This window comes from Melozone crissalis, unplaced genomic scaffold, assembly GCF_028551555.1.
Source record: "Melozone crissalis strain CALT ecotype California unplaced genomic scaffold, PUWL_Pcris_2 ptg000019l_1, whole genome shotgun sequence".
Lineage (NCBI taxonomy): Eukaryota > Metazoa > Chordata > Aves > Passeriformes > Passerellidae > Melozone > Melozone crissalis.
The window spans coordinates 9,295,001-9,311,554 of NW_026535797.1; the positions used below are offsets into that span (position 1 = coordinate 9,295,001).

The following is a 16,554-nucleotide window of genomic DNA, read 5'->3' on the forward strand; positions in this document are numbered from 1 at the left end:
GTGCTGTTAGAGGGATGAGAAAATGAACCGTGTTCTTCTGAAAAACCTCAGAAATCAGGCTACACAAACCCTTGCAACAATACTGTCATCTGTTTAAATACTGGGACTATTGGGGAGGGGAGCTCAGCAGTGGTGGGAAGGCTTTCATGTGGTTACATGTTTATTTTATTTAATTTTTTTGTTAACTCTTTTGCTCTGCAGCTTTTACATATTAATATCAGCTCTATGAGAAGAGGGGGAAAATAAAGCATTTGGGGAACTAGTGAAGAATGTTTGTATCACAAATACCTACCTGTTTTTAAGAATTCTCTGTAATTGTCCTTAATCTGGTTACTTTACAATTCTTTGTCATCACCATTTCTAAAACTCACAAATCCTTTCCTGCAGAGGTCTGTATGTATTACTGACACATTACTGGGCACACATGTTCCACAAAGAAGATACCAGACAAATGAGTGATGTTAAAATACTTGTGCTTCTAAATATATTTATTCAAATACTTCACTGGTCCAAGCTTTCCGTATGAAATCCCTCAGAAATCTGACCTGTAAGTAAACTTGACTTTACTCAGCCCCTCTTTTCAGTGGTTACTAGGAAATAATAAAAAAATAGCTAATAGATAGTTCAAATACCTGCTTTGCTACAACAGCTAGCAAAAGCAGAGATTAATTTCAGAAAATATACTGAAACATTTGAAAAACTGACCATTAAAACAGGCTTCTTTCTAAATATTTATGAGTCATTTTATAACTGGAAGGTATTCTGGAATACTGATCTCTAGTGTTACACCTACAGATCTACAGCACTCACAAATAAATAATAAATATTGATATGCGTGTAGGTCTCTCTACTTCTACTGTATTTTCAGCGGGTGTACAATATCCAGTATAATACATAAACTATTTAAATACCTCACACCAAACTCAAAACACTGTGAAATACCGTGTAATTTTTAAAACGTTTCAGCAAAGGTTTACACTAAAGCAATGCTTTCACTTTCAATACCAGTGTATAAATGTACTTTCCCTATCAAAGATTTTGTGATGCAAACATGATTATTACTGTACCTGATTTGATCATGGTATTCTTGGAGAGATCAAATAATAGAGTTTTTTTCCACCCTTCTTTTTCTAGTGCCTTTTAAAAAAATTCCACTATCAAAGAATGTTAATTTCTAAGGATTGATCTAGAGATTCCTATGTAAGTATACAATTATTAGGGAAGAAGAGGCACAACAGTGAATATTTTAAAGCAATGTAATCAATATTTTTGCTTTGTGTAGATTTCCCTGCAACAATGAACAAAAAGATCTACTTCAGATTTAGAAACTCAGCTTTAAAGGGAAAGCTAGACAACAAAAAGCAAGAAAGTACTCACCTCTTCACGTAATTTTATCAACTGCAACATGAACGCACAAAAAAGATAAAAAGGAAAGAAATGGCAGGAAAGAAAGATCAGTTGTGTGACAGGATACAGAATTAACATTGACAATTTATCTGTTTACATGTTTAGCATTTAAAAATCACAGACAAACACATTAAAAGAACCTAAACATAGACTACATGCAGAGTTTTTTGAACGAATAAAGATCACTTTCTCACACTGTCACATTAAACAAAGAGAATAGTGTGAAATTCTCTTTTAAACCACATCTAAGACACCATCATGAAATAAAGGGGAATGACTTCATAGAAGTCTATATTATAAAGAAAAAAACAAGTTTACTATTCCTCTCTTCGAAGATTGTACAGCTGAAGTGGTTTTGTATATACAAGTTTTCAGAATGTTTTCTGTATATTTTAGTTGTGACAACTGATTTATTATTTTACTAGCAGATCTAACTTATTAATAGATGACTGCATCTTTATAGCATATATTTCAGTATTTCAATTTTTATATACCTGAGTTCTACTGCAACTATATTATTTAATTTTATTATTGAACTTCATACTGAGGGTTTCTGCCAGGTAAAAAAAATGAAGCAGCTCAGTTAAATGTCTCAGAACTATGATTTATTGAATAGCATATTTAAAAATAGACAAAGGAATAGGGAACAACATGAAACATATTTCCCTCAGTAAAGACCCATTCCAGGTTCTTGATCCAGACCACTATACAGTGTGTGTGTGTGTGTATATATATAAATATATACACATAGGGGGTGTGTGTATGCTTATATAGTATATAAATTTATATTTATGTATTTATGCTTGCAAATCAACACAATCTAACACAAATAATATTGCTCTGGCAGCTTTACTGTAAAACTAAATAAAACCCCAGCCTGATTATAAAGCTATGTTGTAATATACTCGCCTCTTAGAGAGACAGATAAATTATTTGTACCAGAACAAAATGTATAATTACTCACAACAAATATCTGCACAAGAATGGCCCTTTATAAAAAATTACAGTTCTGTCACCGATTCCAGTTCAAAATTACAACAGCAACACAATTATCTCAGTTTATGCTGATACTTCACCTACAGTTTCATAACACCAATTTTCAACACATGTGTAAGCTGAGAATGTTTACTACTAACAAAGTCTCACCAGCATGAAGGAAACAAAAGAACCTCCATTATTCTCTATTGTCTCATATGGCTCGTCTAAAACTGAAGGCTTGCCTCACCCCATTACCAAAAGGGACAAGAGCTCTAATGAGATGTAATTAGGGGGGCTCCTACACCACCCCAAGCTGAACTGGGCCAGCTCTTCTGCACCCAGCTAAAGGAACTTTGCCACAATTTGGTATAAAGGAAACCCACACTGCTGGGCAAACCAGCGCTTACATTCAAGTGCTTGGCCTATCATAAATTGGTCTCTTTCTCCAGCTCTTCCCCCCCTTTTTCCCCCAAAAAGGCAAACATTAAGGCTCTTTGGAAAGAGACGATCTGGGAGTTGATCACATAGCTATCCTTTCTTTCTGAGGCCACCATTCTTCAGTTGACTATGATACTTAAAGGGCCAAAGTTTAAAACGACTCTCCCGCAATAGAGCCCGTCCGGGCATGCCACCCTGCTATAATCAATGAGAGTTTTAAAATGCTGCACATTTGCTTTTTCAATAGGTCCCAAACAAAAATGTTCTATCTTGTTTGTGCTGCATGGCTGAATTTAAGCTCTGCATGGGATTTGCAGCTAAGCTAAGTAATGGGAGAGGGTTGGGGTTTTTTTAACATTGGCTGAAAGATATTCATTCAAATTAACAAAAGATGTATTTTTCCCCCATTTAACAATGCTCTTGATGAAAATGTGTTACCTTTACATTTCTATTTCGAAACATTATTTTTATTATGCTCACTCCTGAACAGTAAACAGCGTTAAGCCGTGCACAGCCACCATTTTAGGTTATGATAATCAGCACATTTTTGAAACAAAGATTTTTTTTCTTTATTTTTTTTTTTTTTTTGCAATACAGAATTCGATACAAGAGGTAATCTGTTCCTTTGTAAGCTAAAAAAAAAAAAATCTGGTTTACGCTGGTTTGAACCAGTGGAATCTCTTGTGGCTAAGCCTTCTGCTGTGACTAAAATCAAAACTGCACCACAGAGAGCGAGGGAGCGAGATGGGATGTGTGTGTGTGTGTGAGTGTGTGTGTGTGCACGCACGCGTGTGGCCGCGAGGCTCCTCACGTGACCCAAAACTACCGAATTTTTTTAAAAAGCTGATAACGCCACCGCCGTCTCTGTCCGCATATAGATAACGAATAAATGCTGAACTCTATTAAACGCCCTTTACACATTATCGTGGGTCGAACACACAATTTTCTGAACTTATGATGACAGTCTATTTATTTTGCTATAAACCCTCGGCATGTAACGAACAGATTTGTGTCTGGTAATGATCTGCTCTGCCAGGGCTATATGAAATGATACCGACCTTCTTTAGATCTTGGCGAATTAAATTGACCAACTTCACCCCCTGGTCTGTAGCTGAAGTTTGACACACTTTATGCACAGCAAGCCCAAATCTAATATTATCACAACTTTGTAGTCAGAAATTAAGTAGACACAAAATATTTGTTCACCATGAATCACGTATAGAATGTATGGGTATACGGATATGCAGTTTAACCCAATGTGAATTTATTTAAACTTACTAATGAACATGGCTGCAAAAGAGAAAGGAACACTGTTACACCTCAACAAAGTTGGTAATACTGAACTTCACATCATTTCTGTCGAGAGAAATTTCTGATTTAACCCAACACATACTTCCTCAAAAACATGAATTGCTACATGAACCAGTTCTATTATTATTGAAGTGAAGCTACAACTTTTGCTAGTGTATCACTGCACTGAAAAACTCAAAACTTTCAAGAGATTTGCTAAATGTTGGTGGCCAGGACAAGAAACAAGACTTGAAACCGACAGCCTCTTTAAGACCACTCTTGGAAAATAAATAATAACTCAATGCACACAGCAGCTTTTGGGATTGGGTTTGTAAGGTGGGACTTTTTTTTGATGCAAGAAGGGACATTTCTTGATTTTCATCCTCTGAGTGCTTCATCTGAGTGCCTACAGTCACATGATTCAAATTAAGAAAAAAATTAACGTATGTTAAGCAATTACTTTACTGAGCTCTAGGATCACTAAGAGTACTATATCACTACCTGTCTCATGAAAACAAGCTGCACTTAATTAAAAAGAAATTTTCAATAGCAGAATTATATAATTCTTACAACCTCTCACAGGAAATGCCTATATATGCTCTATCTGGCAAAATCAGTTAAATTTTGGTATAGCCATTAGAAGGGAACTGTATTCCAAGTTAGTCTGAGTGTCTTCTAGACACAATGGGTGTTACTTTTGGGAGACACGTTGGGAAAATGAAGACAAAAGAAAAATCACCATTACCTATTCTTCAATCTGTTCTTTGTGCTTTAATCTTTTTTCCTGAGAGAACTGGAAACTTATACCTACCATCCTTCAGCTTATAACTTCGCTTACAGCTTATAACTTCGCTATGGTTTACTATAATTGTACCTTTGAAACTCAACTGAAAAAAGAGAAGCTGAATGAGGAAAAGATCCAGATAATTTAGTTTTCCAATAGTGATCTGTTTTATTTGTAGCTTTTTAATATGGTCATACTATTCAGCAAGCATTAAGTTCCTTTTGTCTTCTCTCTCCACCAAAAACATCATGCAAATGTTTATCACAATGACAAAGACCAACAACTCATACCTCACAACCTTGACTACCCAGTTATTCAATATTCCTATTGGCCGATTTTACCAATTTTTGTGGTTTGTTACAGGAGCAATTCTGAGCTGGCAAGTTTTTTCAACACCTCCTCTATCAGAAAAGGAATCCTTTCGCTCCTGTTTCACAGATGGTGACTGAATTGGGGAAAACAAACCCACCATTTTTCAGTTAAACTAATTTAATCTAATCCAAACTGATTGAGAAGTAAAAATCCTACAATATTAGGGCCAGGATCAGTCCACATACCTATATTTATTTCCATGAGACAAAACAAAAGCAAGCATTTGAAACATCTTCAAATATTTAACGTGGCTTTAAGTTATATCTGGGCATCCTTTCATCATTTACTCCAAGTTTTCTACTGATATACTAATGTACAGGAGTAAAAGCATATTAAACCTGGGGTTACTGAGTTAAACACAACAATATCTCATGCTCTGTGTGGTAAGGACCCAAACCTACACTTGATTTTGAAAGCTATACACTCTAATAAGCTCAATACCAGCTGAAGTTTTTGCACTAACTGCTTGCACTGGCATCTACATGTACATAAGTACGGGTATAAATAAAGATATTTAATAAGAAAAAGAGAATATTATATTTATTATAGAAACAGCATAATAAATAATAGATTTAAGAAATCCTGGCATTTACATATTTAAAAGAAATTAGGTGACTCCTTTATGGTGCTATTTCATTATTTTTCAATAAAGGAATGAAGAACTTTAAAAGGTACAGAGGTAATAATTTCAAGTTGGGCTATAAAAAAGGATTTTGATTACCTAAAAAACTATACAAGAGTCCTTCAGCAGACAAATTTTTCATCCATTTAAATAGTGGACATTTGGAAGAAAAAGCCCAAAGTTGGCAAATGGTTGAAGTTACCATTTAACTCCTTGAGATGAGAACATGTCTCTTTCACCAAGTTTGGAAAAAAGATCATCAGTCACAGCAAGTGCTCACATGAACCAGTTATTTAAACATTCTTTAAAAAGTGAAAATAAAATATTTTATCTTATCCCTACACATAAGATATTCTGTTATAAGTAAAGCTTCTTATCACAATTGCCCTTTTATGTCTGAATTCACACATTTTTTTTCTTGAAATGCAAAAGTAGCAGCACCTTAAGAGAAATAAAATGAGAGCCTTAACAGTTTCACAGGACTTCATTTACAATCATGACATACAGACTGTGAAATTCTTCTCCCAGAAATAATCTTCTCCATAAATTCAGTATTTAGGTATAAAATCCCCTCTTTATTTTACTCAAATTTTGGAATCTCCCCTTTCTATCACATATAAATATGAAGATTAACGTCCTCTAAATTTGTCTTCACATAGATATCAGAGCTGCTATACTCCAGTCTTATGTCTTCAGATAATGTATCCTGTGTCTAATTTTATTCATGTATGAATTAAAGTCTATTGCAGAGTTTAAAACTTACTGAGCATATCTAAAATACTCTATAAGACTGGGGTTATGGGGTCTGTGTTTTGAAAGTTCTTGTACAAGGTAAGTCTCCAAGTCTTTATTTTTTCTGTCCTTAGTGAAGCTGAGCCTATACTGAGCGTAGAAGATAAAAAAAAAATTTCAGAACACTCTGAGCCATTTCCTTATTTAATAACACATTTATCAAGTAAACATTTAAATAATTTTTTCTTTAATAAGCAAAATAGTTTGGATTCTATTTGGCCAGAAGAGAAAATATGATGGATAGGAAAACTTTCAGCTAACTTCTAACTCCAAAAATACAATACTTCGGTAATATAAATTTTAGAAAGAAAAGAAATATTCTCCTTTCAGATAGAGTGTCAAACAAGTTTCATCCCAAAAAGAAATATTAACAGGTGGGTCAAAGTCTCCTGAATAAAGCATTGCCATCACAGTCTATCAGGATCTCACTGTAGTATGCAGAACAGCAATACGGGTACAAGATTTTTAAAAAGCCCCAGGATTATCAAGCTTTCATTCATTAAAGGAGGTGGATAGCACTCTGCATCCTAGTACAACATGCATTATGAAAGCACATTCTTATTAGTACAACTTGTGTTTTTGGTACAAGGAGAGAAAATCTGGTTAAAGAGGGAATCACACAAGGAAACTGAGTGGGATACTGCCTAATTCTGAGAGCGCACTTTCATTTGTTTTGCCTGCCAGTGTTGATTTAATTATACTGCATTATTATCAAAGCTGCATTATGTACTTTTTTATTCCTTTTACATGTGTTTGAGGTGAAGACCTTGGCTTTGTCGGCAAACAGCGTGTTTCAAGTTATTTCTTAAGTACTAAATAATAAAGAAAAGAGAAGAAAAGATTTTTTTTGAGATAGCAGACAGTGATCACAAGTTAAAGGGTTAAATGTAAGATCTCCAAGAAACATTTTGAAGTTGATTAAGACCCCAGCTTTGCATTAAACAGTATCACTTCCACATGAGTTGTTGCTAATGCTGTTAAGGAGCAGCTTGAGAAGCCCAGTGTGCCAGTGACCTCCTTCACCCTCCAGCCACCCACTAGGGCTTCTTGATTAGCATCCTACCTGGTTCTCTGAGGAATTCCCGTCATCCCCCAGGAGTTCATTCCGCACCTCATCACTGTAGGCGATTCGTGACCTTTTCTGTAAAACAAAAAGAAAAAAGGGTTAGGAAGTAAAGCTCCGGAGCCACTGGCATCAAGGCTGATCATCTTAAACCTCGAGAGCCCCCTAATGGATACCTATTTGATTAAAAAAAAAAATAAAAATCTGCAAGTGAAAGTTATCACAAAGTTCTTCAACTGCTGTACCTTAACAAATCTGCATGGCAAAACTATAGGATTTCTAAAAAAGTCACTCCCTCAACATTGCAGCAACAAAAGCAGCTTCTGTGAAGCTTGAGATATGTAACATGTGAGGCAATATATACCAACAGCAGAAGCATTGAAAAAATGCCAGTGCAGGAACCAAACACATCTTTCTGAAGAACACTTGCTAGCAGGTCAAAGAACACAACCTAACAGCAATGGCAGCAATGCCACCAGACAGGAAAGAAGACTGAGCTTTTCCCATATTAAAAAAAAAAAAACAAAACAAAACAAAAACTGAACCTGAACAACACACATGTGATGTATCTGATTCAATTTAAAGATGTAGAAAATTAACAAGCATTTTCTATGCTGCGAAGGCTGCTGGGAAAGGATCAGAAATTAAAGGGCAAAGAAAGAAGAGAAAATAACACCACAAGGAAACACTGATTTTCAGCAGTTCATGGAAACACCACAAAACTGACACAGTCATCCATAGGATCATTATGACAGACAGGATATTAAGTAAATTGACACCTTATGAGCACCAGATTTGCTCTTGAACTGATAATTATGTTGATTCTAAACTAGATCTAGCGCTAAGCACTGGAAAGCAAATGTGTGATGGTTAGCAAGATAGCACAGGATTCCACAGAGCAATAGGGAAGGCCACAATGAGAACACCAGCCCAGCTTTCAATTTCTGTTAGCCAAATAACAGGCTATTACTCAATATTCCCACACTTACCATTAAAGGAGGGTATGAATTTTGAACACATTGTCCAATTTATTTTCTTTTTCAGAGTAGTTATGGTAATTTTTACACCTCATCAGAGGAAGAAACCCAAGAGTAACAAAAACTAAGCTGTAGGGCCTTCTTTAATTGATGGGGGCTTCCCTCACACGCTGCCATGACAGTGACTACTGGCAGGAAATCAGAAAAAATGAATCCCTCTTCAAACCTTCCCTGCTTGGGCCACCATGCCAAAACTGGTGCTTGGGACTGAGGCACAGGAAAAGAACACTAGAAATTATACTGAGCACAGGGAAATTCATCACCTTAGTAACAAAGAGGTTTGAAATGGGTCACCCTTTGTGCGAGGGACCTAGCAGCGAAGTAGGCCTTGTATGGGTCACCCCAGAGCAAAACATTTTAGCTCTTTATGCTGGGTAGCTCCCCTTTATTGCCAACATGATCACTACAATGTTTACACATTTGTGATTCACTCGTCACCAGATCCCAAAGCTACAGATATAAGTAATAAGGACAACGCCCTGGACCACAGACCCACGGTAAGAGGAGAATTGTGCCAAATCTTTTGGAGATCTCAGCTGTCACAGTTTCATACTAACCAAGCTAAAGTAGTCTACAGCATTAAAGGAAATGAGAACCTTTAAACAGGCTGTGGTATCAGAGCTGCCTGTTTAAATTATTCATTTCATCACTATGGGGGACTAAAACACTCCACAGTATGCAAGAATATCATATGGAGATAGGTTTTGTTTTTCTCTTTTCTCACCAAAAAGCCAACAAATTGGCATAGATTGCTCAATTACATTATTTTCCTATTTTCATTTTATACACATCAAACAAGGAAGGAAATTACAAATATATAACAATAAATATCTAATCATCTTTTCTGATTAAGATTCAGTCTTAGGACCTCATTTGAGGTCTAGCAGTTCAACTGTACAGTTTCTCCCAATTTCACAAAATGACTCAGCCCCATTGATCCTGTTAGTGTTGAACATATTTATCATTATTAGACTGAGATGAGGAGCATGATGCTTCATGAGCTTGTTCTCTAGTGAACAAGCTTCCTAATAACATGTAGGGACCGAAATGATCCTTGATTACACATCATTTATTTGAAAGATATAACTGGATGATATTATCATTCTTAAGAGCCTGCATGGGAGAAAGGAAAAAGAATATACTTCACGGGAAAGAAATAAATGTTAATAGCAATACAATTTTTAGAGGCCTTTTATAATCTTTTATTATCATCACCAGTGAACTTAATAAATATATTTGTATCATTGTTCTTTGATGGTAATAATCTGTCAGGATCTGAAAATCAGAAATTTTATTAAAAGAAATAATGCTTTGGCTACAATTAGGTAGAACTCTTTGCCATAATCAATAAATAATTTGATACTACTTTTGATCACAGCTTCACTACCAAATGAATCAATAATATAAAAGGAAAGGTCTTTGAACTAAAGTGTTCATTTATTCTTTCAGGATTTGTCCAAAATATCAATATCTTGAAACACTATTCTTATTTTTATTAAAGTATTATTGGTTAACATTTTTAAATGTGGCTATCAAGATTAGTTCAGCTTGTCTGAACTCAATAATTAAGTTTTTTTATTATTATTTTTTATTTCATAACCTTCAGCTGTTTATAAATATATATACTTTAGCCAAATGCAAGAATGATAGTTTGAGCTGGAAATGTCACACACTCTGCTACATTTTGAAGGAACCCAATTCATAATGCATTTTATAAATAGTTAATGACTTCTATACATAAGCTAACCAGGCAAATCAAGAAATTGTCAACATTTTTAGTCTTAGTTGTCAGTTACCACTGTCTACTGGTACTTTATATGTATGTTTCTAGAAAAGACAGAAGCTTTACAGAGTTTGTAATCCAAGGCATTTCTGGGCAGCTCAATATAGGTTTAAGAGGTTCTGTGTGCAGTTTTTTGTCTGCAAAGCTCTGTCACATATAGAAGTTTTCCTTGTATTTTATATTTTCTTGTATATACCTAGACAAAAAGTCTAAGCACACAAATGGTTTTGCTCAGTGGATGTGTTTGCAGTTGAGCATAGCATGTGCCCAAACACAGAGACACAAAAGGGTTAAGCTACTTTCTACAAGAACTTCAGCACTCAGAAAGTTTCAGGGGCTGTTTTAAATGTACTACAGTACCCAGACCTTCTGACAAGGAAGAATTTCTGATTCCAGGCAGATCTCTCTTGGTTTATGAACAGGATTTTTGCATACTGATTGGGTGATTTCCTTAAAGCCCTGTTCAAACAGATACACTTGCTCAGTTCTGTCTGGCAATTTGGCTTTAAACAATCTGTCTACTTGACCCAAGCCTTAACATTTCCCAATAGAACTGAATGTGTTCATAGGCAAGCCCAGCTAAATTAGAATTGAAATGAATTAACTCAGCTTAAACTAATTAAGATCTGTGATCTGCAGCACCACCCCCCTGTATGATTCTACATGTGAAGCAGGGTACACGTAACCAGACTGTAAGAATTCTGCTGTACCACTAATCTGAGCATACCAATGAAGTTCTTCTATTACTAAAGCATATGAGAAGTTAATTTCCATGGCCTACACATGGCAAAGCAATTGCTTAAATTGCCTCACCTGGGAATTTAATACAATGTTATCATCAGACCAGCCACACTGTAAATAGATTTATAATGCTTTCCATGTGCTAGGCTAGGTTGCATATGAATTAAGTAATGATCTGGTATTACAATACAATCAGCTAGTTCCCACACCTGGCAGACAGGATATTTTGCTAAATTACTACCTATACAGATACATCACAACATAAAAACAGAGAAGGTAATGGGAAGAGAAACAATCTACATGGTGTATGACCGAATTTTACACGGTAACCAAATAAGATGTAGATAGAAAGAGGTATCCCAAATAATCTATTTCCAACATCTGCACAACAGAACACATGCTTATTCATTTCTATTCAATTTTGGCCTAATTTTCCGCATTCTATACTTTAATTACCATCCACATTCTGAAATGTTCCCATTAGTGAAGGCCAGAACTAGCCAGTGCCCCCTCACTCCAATGCACTTCCAGCAATCAGCCAAATAATTGATGTAAAGTATTGCACATTTTCATACATGAACTAAAGAATAGCTCTCCCCCTCCTAAATGCTAAGCAGCCCCCAAACAGATGAGCAAATGTAGGTGCATTTCAGACAAAAGACCCAGCAGATCCTTTTATCCCAACCTTTCTGTTTTTCAGGCTCAATGTTTTAAGAACAGGTTAAACAGATTTTTCTGGTGGAATATGTGTAAACAACAAAAAGGCTTATTTATCCACAAACATCTGTTTTCATACAAAATCTATTAGAATTTCCAAGTATATATAAATGTTTTTAAAAATCTCCAGGCACCTGTTTCGCAGTTTGGCCCTGCTCTAAATGTAAATAAATACTTGAGATTAACATAACCAGAAATAATTTGTGGGAATAGATCAGACTTAATTTGGGTTCTTGACAGTAGTCACTTCTGCCATTTGCCAAAAGCAAGGTGAAAAAAGTGACCTGATCCCCAAATGGACAGCTAAGTACTGCAGAATATACTCTTTCGTCTCTGCCTTTTGGAATAGGTATTTAAGTATTTTTTGCTGAGCACAAATGGAAAAGATACAAATGAACAAATTTAGAGGAAAAGTGGCCCTATTTAATAATCCTAAAGTTTATATTGAAACAGAAACCCAAACTGATTTCTTAGCAAGCAAGAAATATTGGAATTTCTTTTCTATTTGAAAAATTGTGTTCAAACTTCAGTTTTCAAAACTCATACTTAATTTTACTTTTCAAAACTATATTTCTCTTTAAGGTCATCAAGGAACAACAAACTAGACACTTCAGACTGCAATTCCAAAGGGGTTTCCTGTTCCTAAGTGCTGAGTTTTTAGCAATTGGGTGCAAGAAGCAGGAAAATGGTGCTAATACAGAACCTGATGCAATGCAGGACTTCCAAGCATTTCCTTAAGAAAACTGAGAAAAAACCCCCAAATGAATACATTCCTGTCCAAAAGTAAATAAAAACTACTCCACAAATCCACTGGAACTTCTGATTGAAAGAATCAATTTACCAGTACATGTCAGCTGGCAAAAGTCGATGTCTCAGCCACCCCCAGTGCTGCCTCCCTCCCTGCACACGCAGAGAAGAGGCTGCAGGCAACTCTGAAAGAGAAACAACTCAAACCCCGTGTTCTGCCACTCTGCCAAATGTCAGCAGCTTCCTGCAACAGCACTGAGAAATCAGACTCCAAGTGCTAATGTGAAATTAATGCAGAGATACTATCATCCATCTTAAATAGATGTCACAGGTCCATAAATCTTCTTTTCAATAATCCTCATCAAACACATTTTTAGTTTCATTATGGGGTGAGGGCAGGAAGGAAGGTCAAGCAAACCCCCATGAGGACACATTTTGTTATGTTGATGGTGAAAAATGCAGCTTCTGCCCACAAAACTACTTCCAACTCAAACTCATGACCAGTGGATCATGTATGTCACCAACAAGGCAGATATTGCACCTGCTGTGGGTAGGGAAGCAAACAGGTGACATGAGAGAGAACTGAAATTCACTGTTTTTGTGAATTTATGGAGTAACAGAGGATGGTTCCTATCATGAAAAAGACAGTTCTATTTAGAAAACCAGTTTTTATTTACCTGAACTCAAACTTGTAAACTTAACAACCCAGAAATGGAAAGATTTTTTAAAATTCAAAAGGTTGGAACTTACTGACCTCTGCCTCATTCATGATCGTTTTTAGAGAATGATCAAATATTCACTATGATCACTATGGAAATCTATGGAAACATCTAAAGAAACCTAATATAATGCAATACAACAGTTATAAATCCAAGCATAGAAAATTTCAGATGAGTACTGCTTGGGCTTGAATAGTACTCTACAAACATAAAATAACTCCCCTTAGCCTGGCATGTAAATCAATTTTATTTTTCTTTTTATTATAACCACTCATCTTTGCTTATTTGAATTACCACATACTAATTCCAAACCTTGGTCCCTCCATATACAGTATTTTATTCTTTCATCAGAATTTAGTTTCTCAAGGTGCCTGCAGTTCTAGGCTGTTCTGCACAGCAGTTTGCCAGCCTTTTTACTCATGTGCCATAATCTCAAAATGTGCCAGGCATCAGCTGCTGCAGGAAGGAAGACTGGGTATATGTGCAAATTTAACCGTAACATCTCTGTAGGCCAACAGTGATGCATGACCTCTGCACTGCTGACTTGCAGTTATTCCACTGTCCACTGTTACCCACAGCTCACAGCCTGCTCCTGTAATGTGCTTTTCAGTACTCTAATTTCAGTATTTCATCCAACCCCCTTCTATGGATTCCTTCAAATGACCATTATTAAACTATCTTCTTTCATTACAAAGCCCATCTTTTCACACCTACTTAGCTGGCTGAGTTAACCAACTTCTCTATTCAGTCACTGGAAATTCCTTTAAATTGTGCATGAGATCACATAAATTCATTCCTTCTCAGATCCACCTTCCTGAAAAGCCTGTTGCTTCCTTGTAACCACCCTGTGTGTGTTCAAAGACCAGTCTGATAATTTAGATTGTTGAATTAAAAGTTGGTTGTTGTGCTTTCTGCTTTGATATTTATGGCACACACATTGGCTAATTTGCTGACAAAGGATTTGCAACTTGCAGACCCTTTTTACTATGGCCATTTCTGTCATCAGTGCTGGAATAAAAGGCAAGAGCAAGGCTGGAAAGGGGGGAACACCCTCTCTTCCCAGCTCAGAAAACAGTTTGATAATAAAGATATCTCAGGTGAAAGACCACGCCCGATGCAGGTTCAAAGTAATCTACATACAGACAATTAATCTGGGTGTAGGAGGACTAAGTGGGATAAATTCTGCTATTTACAGCATAGGTTCACAATTGGTCTTGAAGTGAAAAAGGACATATCCAGACTGTGGCCTCAAAAAAACCCATCTGTATGCAAAGAATAGGAACAGCCAAAAATTAAGTGTTCTTGCTAGAGAAATTAATCCTTAATTCATGTTCAGGCTAACCTGCAGAAATATTTAGGGATATCAATATGATCACTTAATTCATTTACTGTGTCAAGTCCAAGAAGACTCTCAACCCTAAAACAGATTTTCAAAGTCATGTGAGGCATTGGAAGTCAGTCACTACTATCATACAGCTGCTGTTTTTCTACAGAAGTCTCTGAGATCTGAATAATTTCCATTTAAAGACCAGCTGAACTAGGCTACAAAAATAAGCTTATTTTGAGAATGGTTTATCTACAGCAGGTTCTTGAAATGTAATATATACATGTAAGAATTACAAGTTTCTCTGCAAAACTACCTTTTAGGGAAAATTGTTAAAGATAATGGTGGAACAGAGAACTCCTAGTGCCTTTTAAAAGCATGCTACAAAGCTTATGTTTCTTTTATGAAATTTTTATTGGTTATCTCAACTCATCTCCTTGCTGTAATGACCTAAGCCATATATTTTAGTGGTTCCTTTTATGAGTTTGGTTTTGTCCTTTTTTTAATAAAGTCTATTTTACCACACAGCTTCCTTTATCCAACTAATGCTATTTTAGAGGACAAGGAGCAACTACACATCACAATCATGTGCTTCAGACTGTTTTGTGGTCCAAAGACTTTATGCTGTGTGTAATTAACATAAATGTTTTCCAAACCTTGGAGATGGAAGATAAACTCCAGTGTGTTGGACCAACAGATAGATGAACTGAGAAAATAAAAATATGGAGCCATTTTCCTCCAAGGGAGGAAGTTTAATAAGAATGCCAACTTTTAAAGAGTGCTCCCAGAGACACTAAAGCAGGGAGGAAAAAATCTTAAGGAGGCTCAAGATTTTCTAACTAATTAGTTCACACTAATTAGCTCATGGTGAAGGACGATAAACATCTCAGATAAACCAAAACATTAAATGTTCATTAAAATACCTTTGTTTCAGCCAGTATCTCCATCTGGAGCCCGGGTTCCCATTGCTAACAGTAACAAGACACCTGCTGGTACATTCCACCAGCTCCTTCCTTTCCCAGAAAAAAAGCATCCAAGTTTCACTTCCTTCCTCTTAATTGCCTTTATCAGTCTGTACTTAACTGTAAATGAAAACCTGTATATGGGCTGAACCAGTTGCCATTTTTGAACACTTACCATCATCATTTTCAGCTCTCCCACTCCCTGGATTTCTAACACTAGGCAAAGCCCAGGAAAGATGGTATTTTTTTGGCTTCCCAATTAAAAGTACAATTTTGCTACAGAGCTCAGTTCTCTTAATAAATTATACATTTTGTCCACTGTGAGCTCCAAGTGTAAAAGCCAAAATGAAACCATAAAGACAGATCTCATTTTGGACATCCAGAATGAGGACAGGGAGAATGAGATGTTCCTAAGGCAGCTGAATTGTCCCACCTCCATTTGTGCTACTCTGATAGGATCTATTTTAAATCAAAGAAACTTAAGCAAACCTTTCCAAAAATACTTTCTAGTGCATAAAAATCTATTTTTAGATGCTGTCCTTTTTTTACTGAACACACACACACTCTCTCTCAGCAGCATCTTTCCAGTCATATATCAATATATGTTCAATTTCTGAAAATAATACATAGAATAAGAAATTTTCAGTTGACTCCTAAGAATACTAATCACAATGTGAAGAATCCTATTCCATGAGAGTAGCATATGATAATTTCTGACCCCACCATTAAATAATAATAAACTAATGCTTGATGCAAAGAACAAGTAAATAGACACATT

General features: G+C 35.9%; 1 protein-coding gene across 4 annotated transcripts in view; it reads right to left on the minus strand.

Moving 5' to 3' along the window:
* Positions 1-16,554, minus strand: part of VTI1A (vesicle transport through interaction with t-SNAREs 1A) — a 256,087-nt gene that overhangs the window by 198,008 nt on the left and 41,525 nt on the right. For 2 of the 4 annotated variants that reach the window (XM_054276720.1, XM_054276722.1), the window contains exons 4-5: positions 7,747-7,824; positions 1,378-1,398 (exon numbers count right to left, since the gene is read on the minus strand). In XM_054276720.1, coding sequence (XP_054132695.1) covers positions 1,378-1,398; positions 7,747-7,824 — 99 coding nt within the window. The remainder of the gene's footprint in view (positions 1-1,377; positions 1,399-7,746; positions 7,825-16,554) is intronic. The other 2 variants (XM_054276721.1, XM_054276723.1) reach the window with 1 other exon arrangement.